Source organism: Eulemur rufifrons, chromosome 19 (genome assembly GCF_041146395.1).
Source record: "Eulemur rufifrons isolate Redbay chromosome 19, OSU_ERuf_1, whole genome shotgun sequence".
In the NCBI taxonomy this organism is placed as follows: domain Eukaryota; kingdom Metazoa; phylum Chordata; class Mammalia; order Primates; family Lemuridae; genus Eulemur; species Eulemur rufifrons.
Genome location: NC_091001.1, coordinates 39,442,668 through 39,462,970, shown reverse-complemented (window position 1 = coordinate 39,462,970; position 20,303 = coordinate 39,442,668). Strand labels below are relative to the sequence as shown.

The 20,303-nt window shown below is 38.8% G+C and overlaps 1 protein-coding gene across 32 annotated transcripts in view; it reads left to right on the top strand.

Annotated features, from left to right (window-relative positions):
- MAP4K4 (mitogen-activated protein kinase kinase kinase kinase 4) overlaps positions 1 to 20,303 on the top strand; it is a 175,883-nt gene that overhangs the window by 126,463 nt on the left and 29,117 nt on the right. For 5 of the 32 annotated variants that reach the window (XM_069494920.1, XM_069494906.1, XM_069494903.1 and 2 more), the window contains exons 10-17: positions 705 to 880; positions 4,085 to 4,157; positions 5,714 to 5,924; positions 10,055 to 10,216; positions 13,109 to 13,195; positions 13,754 to 13,969; positions 14,928 to 15,089; positions 18,895 to 19,001. In XM_069494920.1, the coding sequence (XP_069351021.1) occupies positions 705 to 880; positions 4,085 to 4,157; positions 5,714 to 5,924; positions 10,055 to 10,216; positions 13,109 to 13,195; positions 13,754 to 13,969; positions 14,928 to 15,089; positions 18,895 to 19,001 (1,194 nt within the window). Of the gene's footprint in view, positions 1 to 704; positions 881 to 4,084; positions 4,158 to 5,713; positions 5,925 to 10,054; positions 10,217 to 13,108; positions 13,196 to 13,753; positions 13,970 to 14,927; positions 15,090 to 17,751; positions 17,986 to 18,894; positions 19,002 to 20,303 lie in introns of all 32 variants that reach the window. The other 27 variants (XM_069494908.1, XM_069494923.1, XM_069494907.1 and 24 more) reach the window with 9 other exon arrangements.

The following is a 20,303-nucleotide window of genomic DNA, read 5'->3' as shown; positions in this document are numbered from 1 at the left end:
CATGAAAACTGATGATTCCTCAGGTGAGTCTCACAAGATAGGATGGGTAGGAATATCTCAGCCTAGACTAGTGCTGAGGTCATCAGGAGCTGGGCATAGAGAAGCAAGCAAAATAAAAGTGGCTAGTATGGCAAATGTAGGCGACAGACTCATTGTACCCCCTACACACTGTAATTTCTACATTTGTACATTAAACATAAAGAACTGATAAATCAACCAGTGTGAAACTCAGGTTGAAATGTCAAATTCACAGGTTTTAGAGTCCTAGCATTTGGTCATGGACTCAGCTCCTTTTCTTATCTCAGTGTCTATCCTTCTCTTCTAGGTCCTAAGCATTTATCCTCTCTGTCTGCCCTCATTTTAGCAGAGACCTCCCTCTTCCTCCACCCCTGTGATTAAGTGATTAATAAGCAATATTAGATTTAAATCTAATTCATTGAAATCTGACTACTTCATAGCTTCCTGTTTGTGTTATCAGTAATACTGTGCAACGCTTAAACTGTGCTAGGTTGATGCTCCCAATCCCCAAGTCCTGAGTTCCTTTTTATGTTTCATATGTTATTCCTATGCATTTGCAGAATGTTCAGAGTGAATTCTGAAGCTTGTCTTTGTTTTCAAGTTTTTAAATTACTATTACTTTGTAGCATTTTACTCTTTGTGGTAGAAATTTGATGATTTTTTTTTTTTTTTACTTCTTTTTACAGGTCAAAGAAATTTTTTAGTTTTATAGAAGGGTGCCTGGTGAAAAATTACATGCAGCGGCCCTCCACAGAGCAGCTTTTGAAACATCCTTTTATAAGGGATCAACCAAACGAAAGGCAAGTTAGAATCCAGCTTAAGGATCATATAGATCGGACCAGAAAGAAGAGAGGAGAGAAAGGTATTAAAGCTGTTTTTCTGTTCATCTTTTTACATTTTTATTTTTAGGTTCTTGCCAGCTAGAATGGGTCATTCCTTTGCCAACTGTGAGTTTGTGCTCATTTGGCCAGTGCTTTAGTAGTTCGTCCCTGCCATGCAGTTCAGTGATTGGGCCTAGGCTCCAGCCTGGCTCAGGCGGGGTTGGCTGGAGCTGTGTGGTTTGGCCAAGCTGATACCAGGTAGACAGGCGTTATGGTGGTTGGCTTTTCTTGTTGCTCCACAGGAGCACTTCGTTGTTGCTTTTCGTTTTACTTCATCACAGATTTGTTCATTGTGTACTTCACTCAGAGTTTATTGAGCAGCTGCTGTGAACATCACCATCAGTGTGTTCCTCAGTGTTATTCTCCTGCTCAAGGAACTGCCCCACCTCCAGGATTTCTTTACTTCTTTATTCTGTTACAGGGAGTGTGGATAGGCATGGGCCACAAGCATGCTTTTGTCACTGAAGGTTCCTTTCTGTCCTCAATATCTTTGTTTTATATCTTTACATATACTGTGCCTGCCTACCTGGAAGGCCCTCTGTTTTCCTTCTGTCTACAAGGTGCAGTTCAAACTTCGTTACCATCTTTTACTAAACCACGTTCTCTGAGGCTGCTAGCCCACATTGATTTTTCTGTTTTGTGGATCCTTGCAGTAACTTTATGGAACAGTATTTGGATAACTGGCATCCTGGTAATGAATTTTTTTAACATTCAATTTTGAGAACAAAGAAGAAACTAAAAAGAACAAGTTCAAGGCAGTAAAAGAGTTGGTTACAGTCATTCAGGAGGCCTGTGTTGAGCTTTTTGTATGTTCATTTGAGCTTCAGTATATTCATAGTTTGTCATTGTTGTTCAAAACAACTCCCCCCCCCAATTTATTTAGTCTTAATTATTAAGTTTTGTCCATTGCACTTGTAACAAAGTGAAATAAAGATTGAAACAAGACTTTTTTTTCTTAACTTTCAGTTAACATGGTATCCCTATTTTTGGAAATAAATTATTTGCATATTGGATCATTTTTCCATTACTTTACTTAATATAGATAACATTCATGTAACAGTTGCTATGTGCCAGGCATCTGCTAAATACTGAGCCTGGGTCATCTCATGCATTTCTCATTATCCATATTTTGCAGATGGAAACAGCAAAGCACCTTCCCTCATTTCAATCTTCAAGTCACAGTGACCTCTTTATTTTCTCTGGATTCACCTTCTAAATACTCTCAGCCTCTTGTCATAAATTGGTAGTTTATGGTACAAAATTTTGAACATAGCAGAGTACTTATTTATTTATTTTTATTTCAGCATATTACAGGGGTACAAATGTTTAGGTTACATATATTGTCCTTGCCCCACCTGAGTCACAGCTTTAAGCATGTCCATCCCCCAGACGGTGCGCCCCGCACCCATTACTTGTGTGTGTGTGTGTGTGTGTGTGTGTGTGTATACCCATCCCCTCCTCCCGCTTCCCATCCACCCAACAGCCAGTGAATGTTATTACTATATATGCACTTAAGTGTTGATCAGTTAATACCAATTTGATGGTGAGTACATGTGGGGCTTGTTTTTCCATTCTTGGGATACTTCACTTAGCAGAATGAGTTCCAGCTCTATCCAGGATAATAGAAGAGGTGCTAGATCACCATTGTTTTTTGTGGCTGAGTAGAACTCCGTGGTGTACATATACCACATTTTATTAATCCACTCATGTATTGGTGGGCACTTAGGTTGTTTCCGCATCTTTGCAATTGTGAATTGTGCTGCTATAAACATTTGAATGCAGATGTCTTTTTTTATAGAATGTCTTTTGTTCTTTTGGGTAGATGCCCAGTAATGGGATTGCTGGATCAAATGGTGATTCTACTTGTATCTCTTTGAGGTATCTCCATATTATTTTCCACAGAGATTGTACTAGTTTGCAGTCCCACCAGCAGTGTATCTCTCCACATCCACGCCAACATTTATTGTTTTGAGACTTTTTGATAAAAGCCATTCTCACTGGGGATAAGTGATATCTCATTGTGGTTTTGATTTGCATTTCCCCAATGATTAGAGATGTTGAGCATTTTTTCATATGTTTGTTAGCCAAAGTGGGCAAAGGACATAAACAGAATACCTGTTTAAAGGATTCCAAAGATTATTTAGGTTGTAATTTCCCTTAGAAGCATGTGTGTATCTATGTGCTATGTCTGCATATCTATTATAATCCATCTATATCTATATGCCTATTTAAATTATACAGTTTTTGATTATCTAGCACAGAGAAAAAATAATGTCATATTTATAGACTGACAAATTTGTCCTGAATTATATTTTAAGTGCTCAGGCCCATTTTTCTTACCAGGACACTGATTTTCATCTTATATATCTCTGAAAAAAAATAGAAAGGTATTTTTTGTTTGTGAATAGACCTTGTTTTTTAAATCGCTTCAACCTGTCTGGTTTTGATTGCTCTCTGGAGTGATTGCTCACTGAAAGTTGGATACTGACATTAAGTGAAGGGACCAATAAAATCTATAGGAGTGAAAATGAGTTATTCATGTTGAAACTTTTGTTTGAAGTCTGGTCTAAGTAGAACAATTTTTGTCTCGTTCTTTTGCTATGTTGTTTAGTTTCCCCCCAGTTTTGCCTTTTATAATTTGTGGGAATATTTTACTTTGTTTTTTTTGCTGTAATTACCTGCTTAATGCTTTACTTTTGGTCCATCCATAAGGCTTTTCCTTCTGGTGCACTCTCTGTGGGTCCCCAATTGTTAAAAATAACCAAATAAATTCTCTTGGTTGTCATAGTTTCATCCTTTTTTTTTTTTTTTTTTTTTAATTTTGGCATCAAAGTAGACTTCTGTGAATTTGCTGGTGCTCTTGGGCCACTTTTCCTGTATGTCAGGGGTTCTGGAGCCCCTATCATGGTCCTGCACCCCCTCAGCAATGTATCCCCATAAGAGATTGTGTTGAAGGCTACGGAATTGGCTTTTCCATGGGGAGTGAGTCTAGCCCTGCGAATTGCCACCGACCATATTGGAATTTGCTGTCTAGCCCCTCCTCTGCAAGTTCTCCATACAAGTTGCTGTTTACACAAGGAACATTTTGTTTATTTCCTGCCGTAATGCCGTTGGAGATGCTTGCCTGAATAGTCATGTGTGAGGACTTGTGAACTATCCCATTTATCTTGTCCTTTTCTTCTTAGATGAAACTGAGTATGAATACAGTGGGAGTGAGGAAGAAGAGGAGGAAGTGCCTGAACAGGAAGGAGAGCCAAGGTAACCACAAAACCACTGTTTAGCATCCTGCTTGTTGAAGAGATTAAGCATCATGCTGGTGTCAGGATTTCAGAAGACTCCTGCATATTAGAAGGCATCTTAAATTACTTTGAAAGTGCCTTACTATCTCTCATTCTTCCCTATTTTGTGATAGATTCCTATAAACATTTTTCTTCCTTAGATCCTCTTATCTAGTCATTCTTTGCCAAGGATTGCATTGTGTCCCCTTCGCTAGTCACTTCGAAGTATGTGGGGCTGTGTTGGGGGCTGGGCAGGGGAGATTGCCCCGGCATTCATTGCTCCAGGAGGCATGGATGGTAAAGGTCTTATGGTGTGCAGAACATGGCTACACAAAGAATGGTCCTGCTTAAGGGCCAGCAGGACCTCTGTTGGAAAACTGCAGTTTTTCCCAAAACCATATATATATATATATATATGTATATATATGTTTTTTTTTTTTTTTTTTTTTGCTTTTGCCACAAATGTGGTTACCAGTATTTGATTTCATCTGTTAAGATATGTTTGTCTCAATCCATTTTATGTTCTATGTTTTGGTTCATCTCTACCTTCTCAAGGTACAGGAAAGCAGAAGGTTGAGGAGTTAAAACTGGTAGCGTAAACCTTGTAATAACTGATTAATCAAAGAAAAGAGGACTTTTGAATTTTAATAATGGGGCTTGTCTGGCAGTTGTTCTGGCAGCAGCTGCACTGGACTGAACAGGGCAGCAAAGGGATGCTGGGAGGGGTGTTGAGAGGCCTGTGGGGAGCCATGTGCTAGAGAATGGGGGTTTGAAGAGAGAAGAGAATTTATTGAAGAAACTCCATAATATCTTTTTCTTCTTATATAGGAGAAGATTTTAATCCATTTCAGACTAAAAATTTCATAGGAATTTGAACTGATTTCATGAGCAATATAATTATTTTTGAAAAGGAGCATGATATAATGAAAGAGGCAGTTTAAGGAAATCTGTTTGCCATGTCATTCCGAGTGGTGTGGAAGCAGAGAAGGAACTCTCAGTAGGGAGGGCAGCTAGGAAGGATGCCGTTTAATCCATCTGTGCAGTGGCTAATTCATGGGACCCACTTGAGCTCAGCTGCTGACTCTGGCATAAAGAAAGTGGGAGGGAGAAGTACGTGAGCAGACTTGGTGGTTGACCAGACGAAGATGAATGAACAGTAAGTACTGAAGAGTGCTCTGATGTTTCTGTTTACCAAAGGAAAATAAGGTGGTTAGAGAAGGACTAGTGAAGTAGACAAAGGTGATATCAATCTTTCGTTTTACAGAGTTTGAATTGTTGTGAGAATCGTAAATAGAAATGTCTTGTCAAGCAAACGTCTAGGACAGAATTTTAAGATATTTACCAAATGAATAAAAGAAGACATGGGACTCTTGAGTTGTAGATACAGTCATTTCTATGGACGTATTAGTTGCATCCCTGGACTCAGAGGAACTCAGAGAATGAATGTAGAAGGGGAATAGGATGCCAGCGCTCCTGTCTGGCTTATAGGACAGTGTGATCTGTGCACGCCCCTGAGAGCCCTGCTTCCTCCTGCAGTTCCATTGTTAACGTGCCTGGCGAATCTACTCTCCGTCGGGATTTCCTGAGACTGCAGCAGGAGAACAAGGAACGTTCTGAGGCTCTTCGGAGACAACAGTTACTGCAGGAGCAGCAGCTCCGGGAGCAGGAAGAGTATAAAAGGCAGCTGCTAGCAGAGAGACAGAAACGCATCGAGCAGCAGAAGGAACAGAGGCGGCGGCTAGAAGAGGTAGAAAAAGGGAAATATCCAAGTTGGTCTTTTCTCTTTCTGTATTCACATTGGTAGCCAGACACTCAAAGGAATATTCTCTTTAGCCTCCTGAGGTAATGCTTACCTACTGGCATAGCTGTTCAGATAACTTCTGAAGGAAAGCTCATGCTTTGTACTGGCAGGTCTTTACATTCCTCGCGGCCTTAGAAATGTTTTCTTTCCTTATAAAAACTGAAGACCTGCCCCACAGTTACTCATCCACATAGCGTGTTAGATGGAGTACAGGTGTCCTCATGATGGCATCAGACCAGTTTTGTGACAGCTGTTTCCACTGTGGTTTAAGTAGGCTTGCTCAGACTTGACCTGATTTCTTTTTTACCCTTGGCCTCTAGGTCCCTGTTCATGTGTACATATTTTTCTGAAACTTCAGACTCTTTCAAATGAAAAATGTTTTTCTCTAAATGCCTTAACTTTAGATAGACTTAAGAGTAAGGGATGCAGAAAACAGAATTTTAATGTGGGATTAGTTATGTCCTATGGTGGGGAAGTACATTGTGTACTACCTGCTCGTTTAACTCATTAATATTATTAATGTTGGTAATATGGTTACCCATAGCTTTTTCATTTTTAACTTACAGAAATATATTATTTCCATATACAGTCATGTGTCACTTAATGACAGGGATACATTGTGAGAAATATGTGGTTAGACGATTTCATCTTTGTGTGAATGTCCCTGTTATAATAAAATGGCCGAGTATTTGCACATAACTGATGTATTATACATCCTCTCATACAGTTATATGCTACATAACAACATTTCTGTCAACAATGAACCACACATACTATGGTGGTCCCGTAAGATTATAATGGAGCTAAAAAATTCCTGTCACCTGGTGATGTCATAGCTGTCATAATGTAGTAGCGCAACCCATTACATGTTTGTGGTGCTGCTGGTGTAAACCTCCTGTGCTGCTAGTCATATAAAAATAGCATGACTATGTAGGGTACATAATGCTTGATAATGATAATAAACAGCTATGTTACTAGTTTATTTACTGTATATACTTTTAGCTGTTATTTTAGAGTGTACTGGTTATACTTATTTTAAAAAAAGTTGACTATAAAACAGCCTCAGGCAGGTCCTTCAGGAGGTGTCCAGAAGAAGGCATTGTTATCATAGGAGATGACAGCTCTGTGCCTGTTACTGCCCCTGAAGACCTGCTAGTGGGACCGGATGTGGAGGTGGAAGACATTATATTAATGATCTTGACCCGTGTTGGGCTAGGCTCATGTGTGTGTTTGTATCTTAGTTTATAATAAAAAAAAATTTAAAAAGTTAACAAAAATTTTAAATAGGAAAAAGCTTATAGAATAAAGATATGAAGAAAGAAAATATTTTTGTACAGCTACACAGTGTGTTTGGATGTTAAGCTAGGTGTTACTACAAAAGAGTCAAAAGTTAAATTTAAAAGTTTATAAAGTAAAAATGTTACAGAAGGCTAAGGTTAATTTATTATTGAAGAAAGAAACAGATATTTTTATAAATTTAGTGTAGCTTAAGTGTACAGTGAAACTCTACAGTAGTGTAGACCTTTTCATTCACTCACCACTCATTCACTCACCCAGAGCAGCTTCTAGTCCTATGAGTTGCACTCATGGTAAGTGCTCAATATAGGCGTACCATTTTTTATCTTTTTTATCATATTTTTACTCTACTTTTTCTGTGCTTAGGCATGGTTAGATACATAACTACTTACAATTGTGTTACAGTTGCCTACAGTGTTTAGTACAGTAATGTAGCCTAGGAGGAATATATTTGTAGCCTAGGAGCAGTAGATTATACCATGTAGCCTAGGTGTATAGTAGGCTGTACTGTCTAGGTCTGCATAAGGACACTCTCTCATGTTCACACAACAGTGAAATTGCCTAAGGATACATTTCTCAGAACTTCATATCCCTGTCATTCTGCAACACGTGACTGTACTTTAGATCATCTCTAGATGACTTGTAATATGCAATACAATGTAAATAGTTACACTATTGTTTAGGAAATGACAAGAAAAAAATCTATACATGTTCGGTACAGACATAGTTTTTTCAAATATTTTCTATTTGCGGTTGGTTGAATCTGTGGATACAGAACCCCTGGATACAGAGAGCCAACTGTATTTGACCCATACATGGTTTGTAGCCCTTTGTTAGCATTAAGGGTTCAGTCAGAGCTGCTTGGGGAATAGAGAGTCTTTATTTTATGAACAAAGTAGTTAAAAGATGGTCAGCCTCACACACAAGATAAGTGACAATTAAAACGGAAAGGAGATAACTTTCTGTCAGCAGACTGGCAAAAAAATGATCCTTAAGTCGAGGCTGTGGGGAAACAAAGTGCAGATATTCTTTTCTTTGTAATTGCTGCAACACCAGCCCCACTGAGTTTGGGGGCTTCTCCCGCCACCCGCACACCCCTGTTTCTGCACCTCTCTGCAGGCGAGGGATGGTGCTTTTGCCCTGCATAGGTCCTTCCTGTGTAGGAAGCATTCATGTATGTATACTGCCGTCCCCCCAACCTCTGCAGCTGCTAGTATGTCCTTCCTCTGCTTCCTCCTCCTTGGCTCCTGTGTGAACTTGGTATCTTTTGGAAGTCTTTGCAGATATTTTGAAGTCTGTCTCCCAGTTTCGGTGAAAATGGGGTGTCATTTTTGCCATTTAAGTGAAGTTCTTAAATGTTCTCTTGGCAGCCTGGTCTAGTGTTTGATCATAGTTACAGTTAAATTTTTAAAGAGTTATCGTAATGCAGTGCACATATTATTTGTTATCTAAAGATGTGGAAGAAGCAAATAAATACAACTTCTCTACTATGACTTCATTAGAACTTGCATATAAAAAAAAAAACCACAGGTCGATAGTATACTTGTGCAATAACGTGACCTCAAAAATTCTTGGAAATTAGGCCAGGTGCAGTGGCATGTGCCTGTAGTTCCAGCTACTCAAGAGGCTCAGGCAGGAGGATCACTTGAGCCCATGAGTTCACATCTAGTCTGGACAACATAGCAAGGCCTTATCTCTTAGAAAAAAGTTTTTGGAAATAGTGGAGTCTTAAGAATAGACTGGTTTATTGAAATTTGTTAGTGGTCTACTAAAGCCAATAAATCCAGTGGAGTATATTTAAGTAGATCTCAGTCACTATCATTTAGATTTATTTAGAAAACTTTTTAAAATTGTTAGATGAAAGCATTGCTTTTAAATAACAAACTAGAAAGGGAACTTAGATAATTAAAGCATAGTTGGAAAAGCACATATTTATTCAGGCATGCTTGCAAAAATTTAAGTAATAAAATCTCTTTAAGAGATTTGGAAATCACTTTACAGCATATGCAGTTTTTTAGTTTGTTTGATTTTATTTTTAAAGAAAGGATAATTTTAAGAAAATAATGACATCAGTTTGTAAAAGCTTCAAAGGATTATATCGTGTTTGTTATTCCTAGCAGAGTAAACCTGAAAAGTCATGTTTATTTAGAATTTCCTGGATTTTATTTGAAATCATAGGCATCAGGTTAATCCAGTATAGATTGATGTTATTTAGTTGATGGTGTGTATGTTTCATTTTGACCATTTTCTTTTGAGGTTCTGATACAAGAGCCAGCTTTTCTCGTTAATCATATATTAAGATGTATTCACTAAGGGCTTTCTTTACTTTTAGTTATTCTTTTTGCCTCTCCCCCAAGTTGTGGAGCTGTTCTGACTGTAGTGATTTTTATGGTTGGTAGTTTAAATTCTTACTCTTGGTCCAGTTTACTATTTCAAATATTAGAGCATAATGTGGAAGAGGAGTCAGTAACTGTAATGTTTTTTGCTAAGTGTCAAGAATTTTCTGTTCCCTGATTGCTGTGGTACAGTAAGCAGCGGGGAATAATTGTTATCAAAATGAAACCAAACCCTAAGAACTCACAGAAACACACAGCACCTTTCACCAGTGTTTATGAGGAAGCCGTTACATATGGGGCCAAGGGGGAGTATGGAAATAATTGACCAGTAGAGAGGGGGCCCATGAACTTCACTTCATTAGTATCTGCCTGTAGCTGGTCAGCAACATCGGGAGAGCCATAGCTGGAAGACCCTTGGTAATTACACATTCTTTACATCTATAGCAACAAAGGAGAGAGCGTGAAGCTAGAAGGCAGCAAGAACGTGAACAGCGAAGGAGAGAACAAGAAGAAAAGAGGCGTCTAGAGGAATTGGAGAGAAGGCGTAAAGAGGAGGAAGAGAGGAGACGGGCAGAAGAAGAAAAAAGGAGAGTTGAAAGAGAACAGGTTAGTTCACAAGGAATGTTCTAGCCATTAATTTGTGAAATTTGTTACTTTGCAGAGCTGGGGGTTTGGAGCAGAAAGTACACACGCGCATACATACACACTCAGGACTTCAGGCATTTAAAAATGGTGAAACATAATTGGAAGGACACCAGTAAATTGAGTTCATGTCTTAAAAAAAGATCTCTAAATCATTACACTTTAGAAACGTCTTGAAACCAGTTAAGTGGTCTCCAAATAGTATGATACCTGAAAGAGTTCTGAATGTATCTTCTCAGGCTTGGGTTAAATGCTGTGAACACCAAATATCTGACTGACTTTAAAAAAAATGAAATTACAAGCCAATTTTAAGAAATTTCTTATGAGAAATGTTTGAAATATCCAATGGCTACGTGATTATTGTTAGTCTGTATTTGCATATAATTGTGTATACACATAGGTAGCATTAAAAAAACTGATAACATTCAACCAAAAAAGATGAGGGTTTAGTAATATTTGTAGCATTTTATTAATGTCAGGTGTGGTTTTATTTAGAAATTTTCTTTGTTTCCTAAACCACCTGTGTAGAGGGAAATTGATTGCGCCCAGCTACTTTGCCTTTCTTGTCTTCGAATTGATATCTTTGTTATGAGCTTTGAATAAAGAAAAAATGATATGAATGGGGACCAGTTTAAATAATACCTGAAATCCATATTTTAAAATGCTATAAACCTTGGTGTTATCTTTCAAATGTGACTGTTCATCCACTATCCTTGGTAGCAGTCATATGTCTTGGGTTTTCTGAAACTGGGGTTTGCATGCTCATCAGTGTTTCTCCAGGAATGTCAGTGATGCTCTCTGTGTTGCCTTATTGATGTTATTGACCAGTTAACTGTGTAGTGTGTGTGTTTTAACATTCTAGTTATGTTTATACCTGGAGGCTGCAAAGAGGAGAAAATATAAGCTTATAAGAATTAAATCACCTGGAGATAATTATCACAATTTGATTGTGAGAGGAGGAGATGATGGTAGTACTATAATTCATCTTTAACGCTTTAGTGGCAGTCATTAGATTTTGTGAATAGCAAGTACTTTGCAGCAAGAATGTGAATAGCAAAGGGAAGAACAAGAAGAAAAAAATTCTAAAATCAGTTTTGTTCTGCTTTCCCTATTCTGTCCTGAAATATTAATGGTAATTCCCCACATTAACAGTGCTGTGGGACACATTTCATCCTGGCATAAGTGTGTGTTTGTGTAGATGTGTGTTATATTTTGCTGTGTTCGACTGTATGTTAGAACCTTTGTGGTTTGGATAGGGTGTGATTTTTCTGGTTGTCCCTGTGGTATGAAGGCAGAAAAAAAATGAGTGTACTAATTTGATCTTTCAAAGTTACGATTTAATGATTTTGTTCAAAGAAGAAATGAGTTGGGAGTGGAGCTCCTTTTTCCAGTTGTGTTGGGTAGGACCATGCAGGCATTGCTGGGTTAGGTGTTGGTAGAGCATGTGTCATGAAGGCTGGGCACCAGGGAAAGGGACTCAGAGCCCAGGTCAGATTCAGGGATCTTTGCTCATGGCCTTGTAAGGAAGCTTCCCCCCAGACTGGCTTTTTTGGCACAATTTGCTTTGTAAGATGAAGATGTCTAAGAATGTTTATATATCGTTATTTCTCTGTTATCTAGCATTACCTAACCAAAATTATTGGTTAACTAAAATTTTTGTTCAGCCCTGGTCATGACTATTTTATTTAAGGTGTGTGCCATGATACAAGGGGCTGGGCAGCAGCATACACTCTAAAATAACAATCTCAATTTCAGGGTAGAATTTCTCCTCATGCTCCTTAGGGTACTCCCCTTCTAGAGCAGGTAATTAGCTTTTTTCCCCTGTTGAAAAGGAAGGAAGCCACTTTTCCTTATAAAATATTTCATGGTTTTTCAAACTTATATCTACCTCATGTTTGAGCCACACAAAAAACCCCTGAGAGTTGGGAGAGATTTTTCATGCTCATTTCTCAAATGAGGTGACTGAGAAAATGGGAGGTTTAGAATGAGCCTAGAGGTCATAGAACCAGTCTTCAGTGGAACTGGGGTCCAGGCCTCCTGAGATCCCTGTGTGTTACAGTATGCATGCAGCATCAGGGTGGGGCGCTTAGCTCTCTATATAACATTATTGTGTATGTGTTTACCTGTTTTCATTGTTACAAAGGTTAAGGCAGATCATTTTCTCCTCATTGAAAAGAAAACCACCCTCATCCTTACCCTACTCCTCTCTCTCCTCTTCTCTTTCTCTCTGCAACCCCACCCCACCCCACCCCACCCCACTCCACGAGCTCGTCATGAAAAGCCTGGGCCTGTTCATTTTGGGGGAGTTGCCTGAGTCAGATGTTTCCAGATCATTTTTCAGAATGTAGTCATTTCAGGTACCTTCTCAGTCATCAGAGAAAGCACAAATCATGTTTGTTGTATTTTAATATTAAACAGGCTTTGGTTTTAGGTTTCAAGAGTTGGTGATCCATGCTTGTTATAAATAATGACTAATAAGCAGATGTTTACTAATCGGGATCCTCTGATCCTTTCTAATTAAACTCTTAATTTCTCTGGAGTCTACTAACCTTAGAGAATGGCATCCTGCTTTAAAATTCTGCATTTGTCTGTAACTGCTGTGTTCTAACAAATACCTTCAGATACCTTTATGTATATCAGGGGAATGCATATCATCATTTATGAGACTCTTTAGGTCTTACTGGCCAAGTTGAAGTTCTTGGAAAAACCTTTAGCAGTAGATTTTTTTTTTTACTTCACCAGTGAGTAAATTATTACTAAAAATGATTGGGGCAAATGGTTCTTGGTGCTCCATTCAGGTGGTTCTAACGCATTCCTTTTGGATAAATTGATTGCTGGGTGATTTCTGTGTGACAGGAGTATATCAGGCGACAGCTAGAAGAGGAGCAGCGGCACTTGGAAATCCTTCAGCAGCAGCTGCTCCAGGAGCAGGCCATGTTACTGGTAACACCCGCCTCTGTCTTGTTCTGTAGTATCAGGGCTCATTTATCCCTCCCCTGAGTCGGGCAAGCTGTGGTGCTCACCAGACCATTTTGGTTTTGCTGTGGCAGCCAGGCTCAAAAGGAGTGTCTTTTATGGTCATACTGCGTGGGGCACATTGCATGGTGTTTATTTATTTATTTATTTCCCATTAATAAATTAACTGCTCTCATTTGGTAGATAGACAAGGTTTTGAAAAAAACCTGGCATTCAGTGAACAAACTAGAATGCTGAGGGCTGCAGGCTCAAAGCACATGCCATAGGATTTTTATGTAGTATATATACCACTGAAAATGACATTTAATTGAATTCTCTCTTACTCTGTCCAATGACATTGTGGCTAGCAACAGCTGGCAGATTTTTCCACAGGTAATGTGCTATTTAAAATCCCGGTCATTTTGCTTTGTTATAGAAGGGGGAAATATGTATTATCTTAAAAAAAAAAAAAGGTTGAACAAATCCAGAGAAGAGGTGAGCTCTCCAGTGTCCCATAGATTCAGTGTTATCCTCTCCCTCTCCAAGGAGTGCCGATGGCGGGAGATGGAGGAGCACCGGCAGGCAGAGAGGCTCCAGAGGCAGTTGCAACAAGAACAAGCATATCTCCTGTCTCTACAGCATGACCACAGGAGGCCGCACCCGCAGCAGCAGCAGCCACCGCCGCAGCAGGAAAGGAGCAAGCCAAGCTATCACGCCCCCGAGCCCAAACCCCACTACGAGCCTGCGGACAGAGCTCGAGAGGTATCTGCTTTCCTTCATTGTGTTGATTATTTTCTGGAAAGTAATGTAATGACTCCTCGGAACTGTATAATATTAATGTAAAAACAGGCTATAGACATCATCTACTGATCCACCTTTTTTGTTTTCGAGCTGAGAAATTTATTTGCAGGAGGAGAGGAACTTGCCCAAGGTCTCATATCTAGTTAGTGCTTTTTCCATTAAGGACCAGATGCCTGAATTAACAAATCTCATAAGAATTGGAAACTAAACTAAACAAAAAGAAGATTGCATGGCACAATTATTGTTTAAAATGTGAATGAGAGGAATGGTGGTTTGGTTAACTATTTCTCCCAGACTGGTGTGAGGCTGAAGTGTACCTATAGTCCAATTTAGTGACTTTCCAACTATTGGGATTTGTCGCAGAATTGGTGCACTGGGGCGGGCCAGAGCCTCAAATACGGTGCAGCAGAGCAGTGACTGCTCAGGGATGTGAGGCAGGCGGGAGCTGATGTGCACACAGTGGGGGTGAAGCCCAGCCCGCAGGTGTCTGTGTCTTACAGAGAGCAGATCCCAGGAACAAGTGTTCTGCTTATTTGAGGATGCCTTTATTTTTGGTGGAATGAAATGTGGTTTGGATTCCTGATGACAGTCTTTTAATATGTGGTTTAGTTGGTTGTGATAGATTAATTTTTTCCTAGTTTATCATCATATACAGTCCTAGAATTCTGAGCAACAAGGAGATCTTAGTGGCTGCCTTGCTTAATTTTTATCTTCATAAGTATTTTCTTTTTCCTGATTCAAATCCTAGCCCTGCTTCATCTACCTTCTCAGCCCCCCGCCCCCTGCTACCCCTCTCTTTTCTTGTAGCTGAAGAAAATAGAAAACTTCTCTGTAGAGTTCTTCCACATTCAGACTTTCTCCCATATCTCTGCTTTTCCCCTACTAACATTGAGTTATCTCTTCTAATTCTCTGATGCAGGTGGAAGATAGATTTAGGAAAACTAACCACAGCTCCCCTGAAGCCCAGTCTAAGCAGACAGGCAGAGTATTGGAGCCACCAGTGCCTTCCCGGTCAGAGTCTTTTTCCAATGGCAACTCCGAGTCTGTGCATCCTGCGCTGCAGAGACCAGCGGAGCCACAGGTAGCAACAGCCAGCTTTGCTGTGGTTGAGGAGACCCGTGCAATGGCTCTCCGAGCCTCAGGCCTGCTTGTAACGTCCACAGTTTAGTTTGTCACCACATTTAAAAAGAGAAGAGATTAGCAGGAGTGACTTTAGACTAAAATGACACATAGTTGATAGAGAAAAGAAGGATCTTTTTCTTTTGTTGAGATTTTTCTTGTACTTATTAAGAATATCTAGAATCAGTGATTTCTTCTTCTTCTAACTTTTTGCCTTCCCTAACTCAGATGTTAAGTGCCTCTTTTTTCTAATACAAAGATTTTTTAGTTTACATTTTAGAGAGTTAGTATTATAAACACATAGAAGGAGAACTAGAACCTTCTCCTCCAAGCATTTTAAAAATAAATGGTTTACCCTGGAGTCCTCTGCTCCTGGCCACTTCCATGAATGGGCCTTAGAGAACTGATAATGCCCCTGAAATTTCATGTAGAATTTTTTGATTTGTCCAGATGTGCACATTTCTGGGGAAAGGGGCTTTTATCAGATTCTCAAAGCGTCCAGTATCCAAAAAAAGGTTAGATCCAATGGGTGAGGTTTAGATTTCCCTGAGGTAGGTCAGAGCAAGGTCATGAGCTCTTGGCTCTGCCACAGCATTGTAAGCCTTGTCTAAGTTGGGTAGAGCTGCTGGGCTGAGTGCTGTGTGACGAGAAGAGAACCCACTACACTGTCTGTAGGAGACAGTAGACAAAAAAGACTCAAAAGATCTTAGCGATCCTTAAAACACTGATTCCTGCTCTCTTGCTGAAAATTACTGAGTTTTAGACATTTTCCTCCTTGCTACTGTGTAATGCAGAATATTGGGAACAAGTTCTTAAGCTTGAGTTTACTTGTCACTGGTGTTTGCATGTGTTAGGGGTATAAAAGTTTATGTTCTTGTGACAGAAGCAGCTATGGTGTTCTATAAAACAAATTCCGATGAGAACTTGAATGTGCTTTATAACAATAATATCCTGGATGACAGGGAACTGCAGCCTAGAGGAGTTAAATAAAATAAAAATAAAAGAAGAACCAAGACATAAGCCACGGGTGTGGGAGGGGTGAGAGGGTTTTTACATGGAATCAGGAGCATCTTGAGTCATAGGAGAGCTGCCCTTGTCAGTACATAGGTAACTCCAGAGAGTATGGAATGGAAAGAAAAATAAAAGAAAGAGAAAAGCAGGCGAGGGAAAAAAAAAAAAAAAAAAAAAAAAAAAAAAGGAGGGATGAGAAGAGAGACTACTTGAATAGGTTTGATGACAGTTGTTCAAAATTTAACAACTTTGCATTGATTGAAGAGTACAAGATAAAAGTTTTTGTTCTGCAAGTTAAACTCACCATAAATAGAGAATCTTTATCTATTTGGCCACTGACATTTTAGAAAATAAGAGTTCCTGAATTACGTAGACTAATTTTTATATTCATGATTAATTTGTATCATACCTAGAAATAGCCTCCTTTTTCTTCCTTCTAAAGTTGCTTTTGGCTGAAACATGTAACTATATACCACTTTTGGGGGGAAACTTTTCTCATGTAGGATTCTATTTTAAAACTCATTTTTGTTATAATTTCAGGTAGTGCTTTCAATTACATGCTTTCCCTCTGAAAATCTTAAACATTTTAGAAGTCTTTGAGATTATACCGATAACTGGGATTATGTGAATCTCACCTGTAAATCATAGAAATCATATACCTGGAACTAACTCTACATTCTTCATTTGGAAAGGTTGAACAAATTGTGATTTGGTTTTTCAATTTTCATTAAATAGATTGATGTAATAGATATGTAGCCAGAATTATGTAAATTGCAATATTGGACAAATAATTTAAAACAATAAAATATAATTTAATGAAAATATTTTATAGATTATTTCATAGATTATTTCCCCAATTTAAAAGCAACAAGATAAACTCAGTTGACAAATAATTGTCAAATAGGAAGAATACTCCAACAGTAGTTAATTCAGGAAGCCCATGGTACTCAATATTTTCAAAGAAAACACAGGTTTTTTTTAAATTTTTTTCTTTCATAACTAGTTGGAAAGTGTATGGAGATATCTAGGTTTTCAGACTTGGGAGAAACAAGAAAAATTGTTGGTGTATTTGAAAAACTGGCTGTTTTAAAGTCATGCTATTACAGTCTGTCAAAACATGAGGGGTTTGTCTCTGCTCGTTAAATGTACTGTTGTGTTACTCGGTCTGGTTCATACACTGCCGGGTGATAAGGATGGCTAGGTAGGTCTGCATGTTTGGCAGTGTCCTTTGTCATGTGATTGTTTGCCCTCTCCCTGCCTCCTCAGTGTCTGCTTTGATATGGATGTGCATGGAGCACATCATCCCTTATCAGTGGGTCCATAGGCTCTTTGTTAAAAAAAAAAAATTCACATTTACTGCTATCTGCAATGTTTGTCTGGATATTAAAAGAGTTTTTCCTTATAAATGTACATTTGTTCTTTTCTGCATACTGTGTTCCCAGACCGCATCTTCACTTAGAGTGTGCCTGTTTTCACTGCTTGGCTGACCTAATACTGACCGCCCCCTGTTTGCATTCCGCCTTTGCCAGTTCCTGCTTTGGATTTGGTATTGACCAGAAAAGCCAGTTTTATGCAGAACGCATTGAATGTTTTGTGTTTTGTTTTCTTGTAAGGTACAGTGGTCCCACCTGGCATCTCTCAAGAACAATGTTTCCCCTGTCTCGCGATCCCATTCCTTCAGTGACCCTTCTCCTCCCAAATTTGCACACCACCATCTTCGTTCTCAGGACCCATGTCCACCTTCCCGCAGTGAGGTGCTCAGTCAGAGCTCTGACTCTAAGTCGGAGGCGCCTGACCCCACCCAAAAGGCTTGGTCTAGATCAGACAGTGACGAGGCGCCTCCAAGGGTAAGGAGCAGAAAGAGAGACGTGCGCTGCTTTGTCCTTTCTGTTATTGTTTTAAAGGATTATTTATTTTAATTATGGGTATGGTGACTTCACCAGAATTAAAGGGGCAATGAAATTTCAAAGGAAACTTTTACCGTGAGGAGAAAGTTCCATAGTTAGGAACTTATATTAATATTTAGCCAGTGGCCAGTTAGCTTTTTATTTTTGTTGTTAACACTGCACTTAAATGTAAGGTAGAAAAATGATGAGAGAGTTACTCTACAAAGAATATGGTTCTTGAACAAATTCATAACTTATTTTAGCAGTTTTCTTAAAAGTTTATACAGAAGCTGTACGTTATTTTGCAACATTAACCAATATCAAAATTTTCAAAAGAAAAGATCTTACAAGGAAAAAAATTAATAGAAATCTCAAAGAAAATGATTTTTTTCCTTCTTAAATTGAGGTTTTTGTTTTGTTTTTGCAATTATTTAATGGTGACATTAAACAAAAGGACATATTTCAGTTTATTTTTCCTACATTTGGAATTTGCTTCCTCTGAATATTTTCTTGCTTCTTGCCAGTCTTTGCTTCTTGCTGATCCATTTGTAGGCCATTGTTTGGTTTCTTTGAGCTTATTTTTCTGATTCTCACATTATCTTAGCAAAATGCTTTATATGTCCCCTGCTACCACGCTTCAGTCCAAACATCATTTAAGTGTTTTACAAGAGTGTAGAAAGGCTGTTTGTACTGGCTCCTTAGATCCTGTGACTAAGTTTTCTCTCCCTGTTGTAAGGGTGGAGGAAGGGAAGGAAAGATGGGAAGTCCAGTGTAATTAGGACTGCTGCAAAAATATGTATGTTTTGGTGGGGAAATCTTTTTCCCTCCTCATGTTTTCGATAATTTAATTGCTATATTTTTTACCTAAAGGTTCCTGTGAGAACAACATCTCGTTCCCCTGTTCTGTCCCGTCGGGATTCCCCACTGCAGGGCAGTGGACAGCAAAATAGCCAAGCAGGGCAAAGAAACTCCACCAGGTAAATGACAGGTGAAGGTTAACAGGTTTACTGTGAAGTCTCCCACAGTCTTATTTTGTCTGTTCTCATAAAAATACTCATAAACACAGATGTTCTGCCATAAAATCCATTAACATGAATAATATCAAATTGATATGTAGTAAAAAGAGGGTTTGGATCTGAATTCGTATTGTAGTAATTTTGAAATTAAAACTACTTGTCTCTTATAAGAGTGAGTGGAAGGAACAGCAGGGAAGGAGTGGAGGAAAGGCTCTAAGAGAATTGTAATCTAAGGGAGCTTTTTATGTGAAGCATATTGTAAGGCCTTTGGAATAATGTAGAAATCACGGACAGGTTACTAAAGAAAGTCACTGGTTGACTGACAGTCTGCAATAAATGAGTGAACTAACCAAATAATATTTTTTTAGATTCTAGAGCTGTTCTGTCCACTATAGCAGCTATTAGCCATATGAGGCTTCTTAAATTTAAATTTAACTTGACGTGAAATACAATTAAAATTTCATTCCTTAGTTGTACCAGCCACATTTATTTCAGTTGCTCTATAGTATAGCCACGTGTAGCTAGTGGCTATGATATTATACAGCTCAGATATAAAACATTTTCATCATCCTGGAAAGGGCCATTGACCACCACTATAATAGGGAAGAAAAGATCATTATGTTGAATGTTTGATAACTTTATTATCACTGAGTCTGTATCAGTGATTATCGCTGACTTAGCCTTCTGCCGTAAGGCCTTGGTATAACTGGAAGTGGTCAGACAGATAACTCAGAAGCTGCGAAGAGCCCCTTAGCACTGCTAATGACCAGGGTGGACTGTGGTATCTTCCGTTCCTAAGTCTGTGTCATTAAATCTTACCTAGCAAATGTGTGCTGGAGTTTGTGGCAGGAAATCCATCCCAGCCTGTGCTTTCCATACCATTTCCAACACAGCTCATGCAGAGGAATATCCTTTGTAAGTGTCAGTTTTTGAGAGCAGCAATGGGTGGGTGAGAGCAGCAGCCTAGAAACAGATACAATTTTGTGTGTAATTGTAGAAGTGGAATGTTTTCATAATATTAAGAACAGAATTTATAGCTGTGACGGAAATGGTGATTCTTCTAGACTGAACAATAGTATTGCATTTCAGACGTGATAAAGATTTGAGGTCTGCTGATGGTAGGATATCATTTAGCATTTTTGGTTTGTTAAGATATCTGAGATAAAATCCATGAATAATATCATTGTAACTTTTGGTGAATGTAGTGTTAAATGCTGTTTGTAGGCTATTTTTCTCATCTCTGCATTTAAAAGACATAGAATG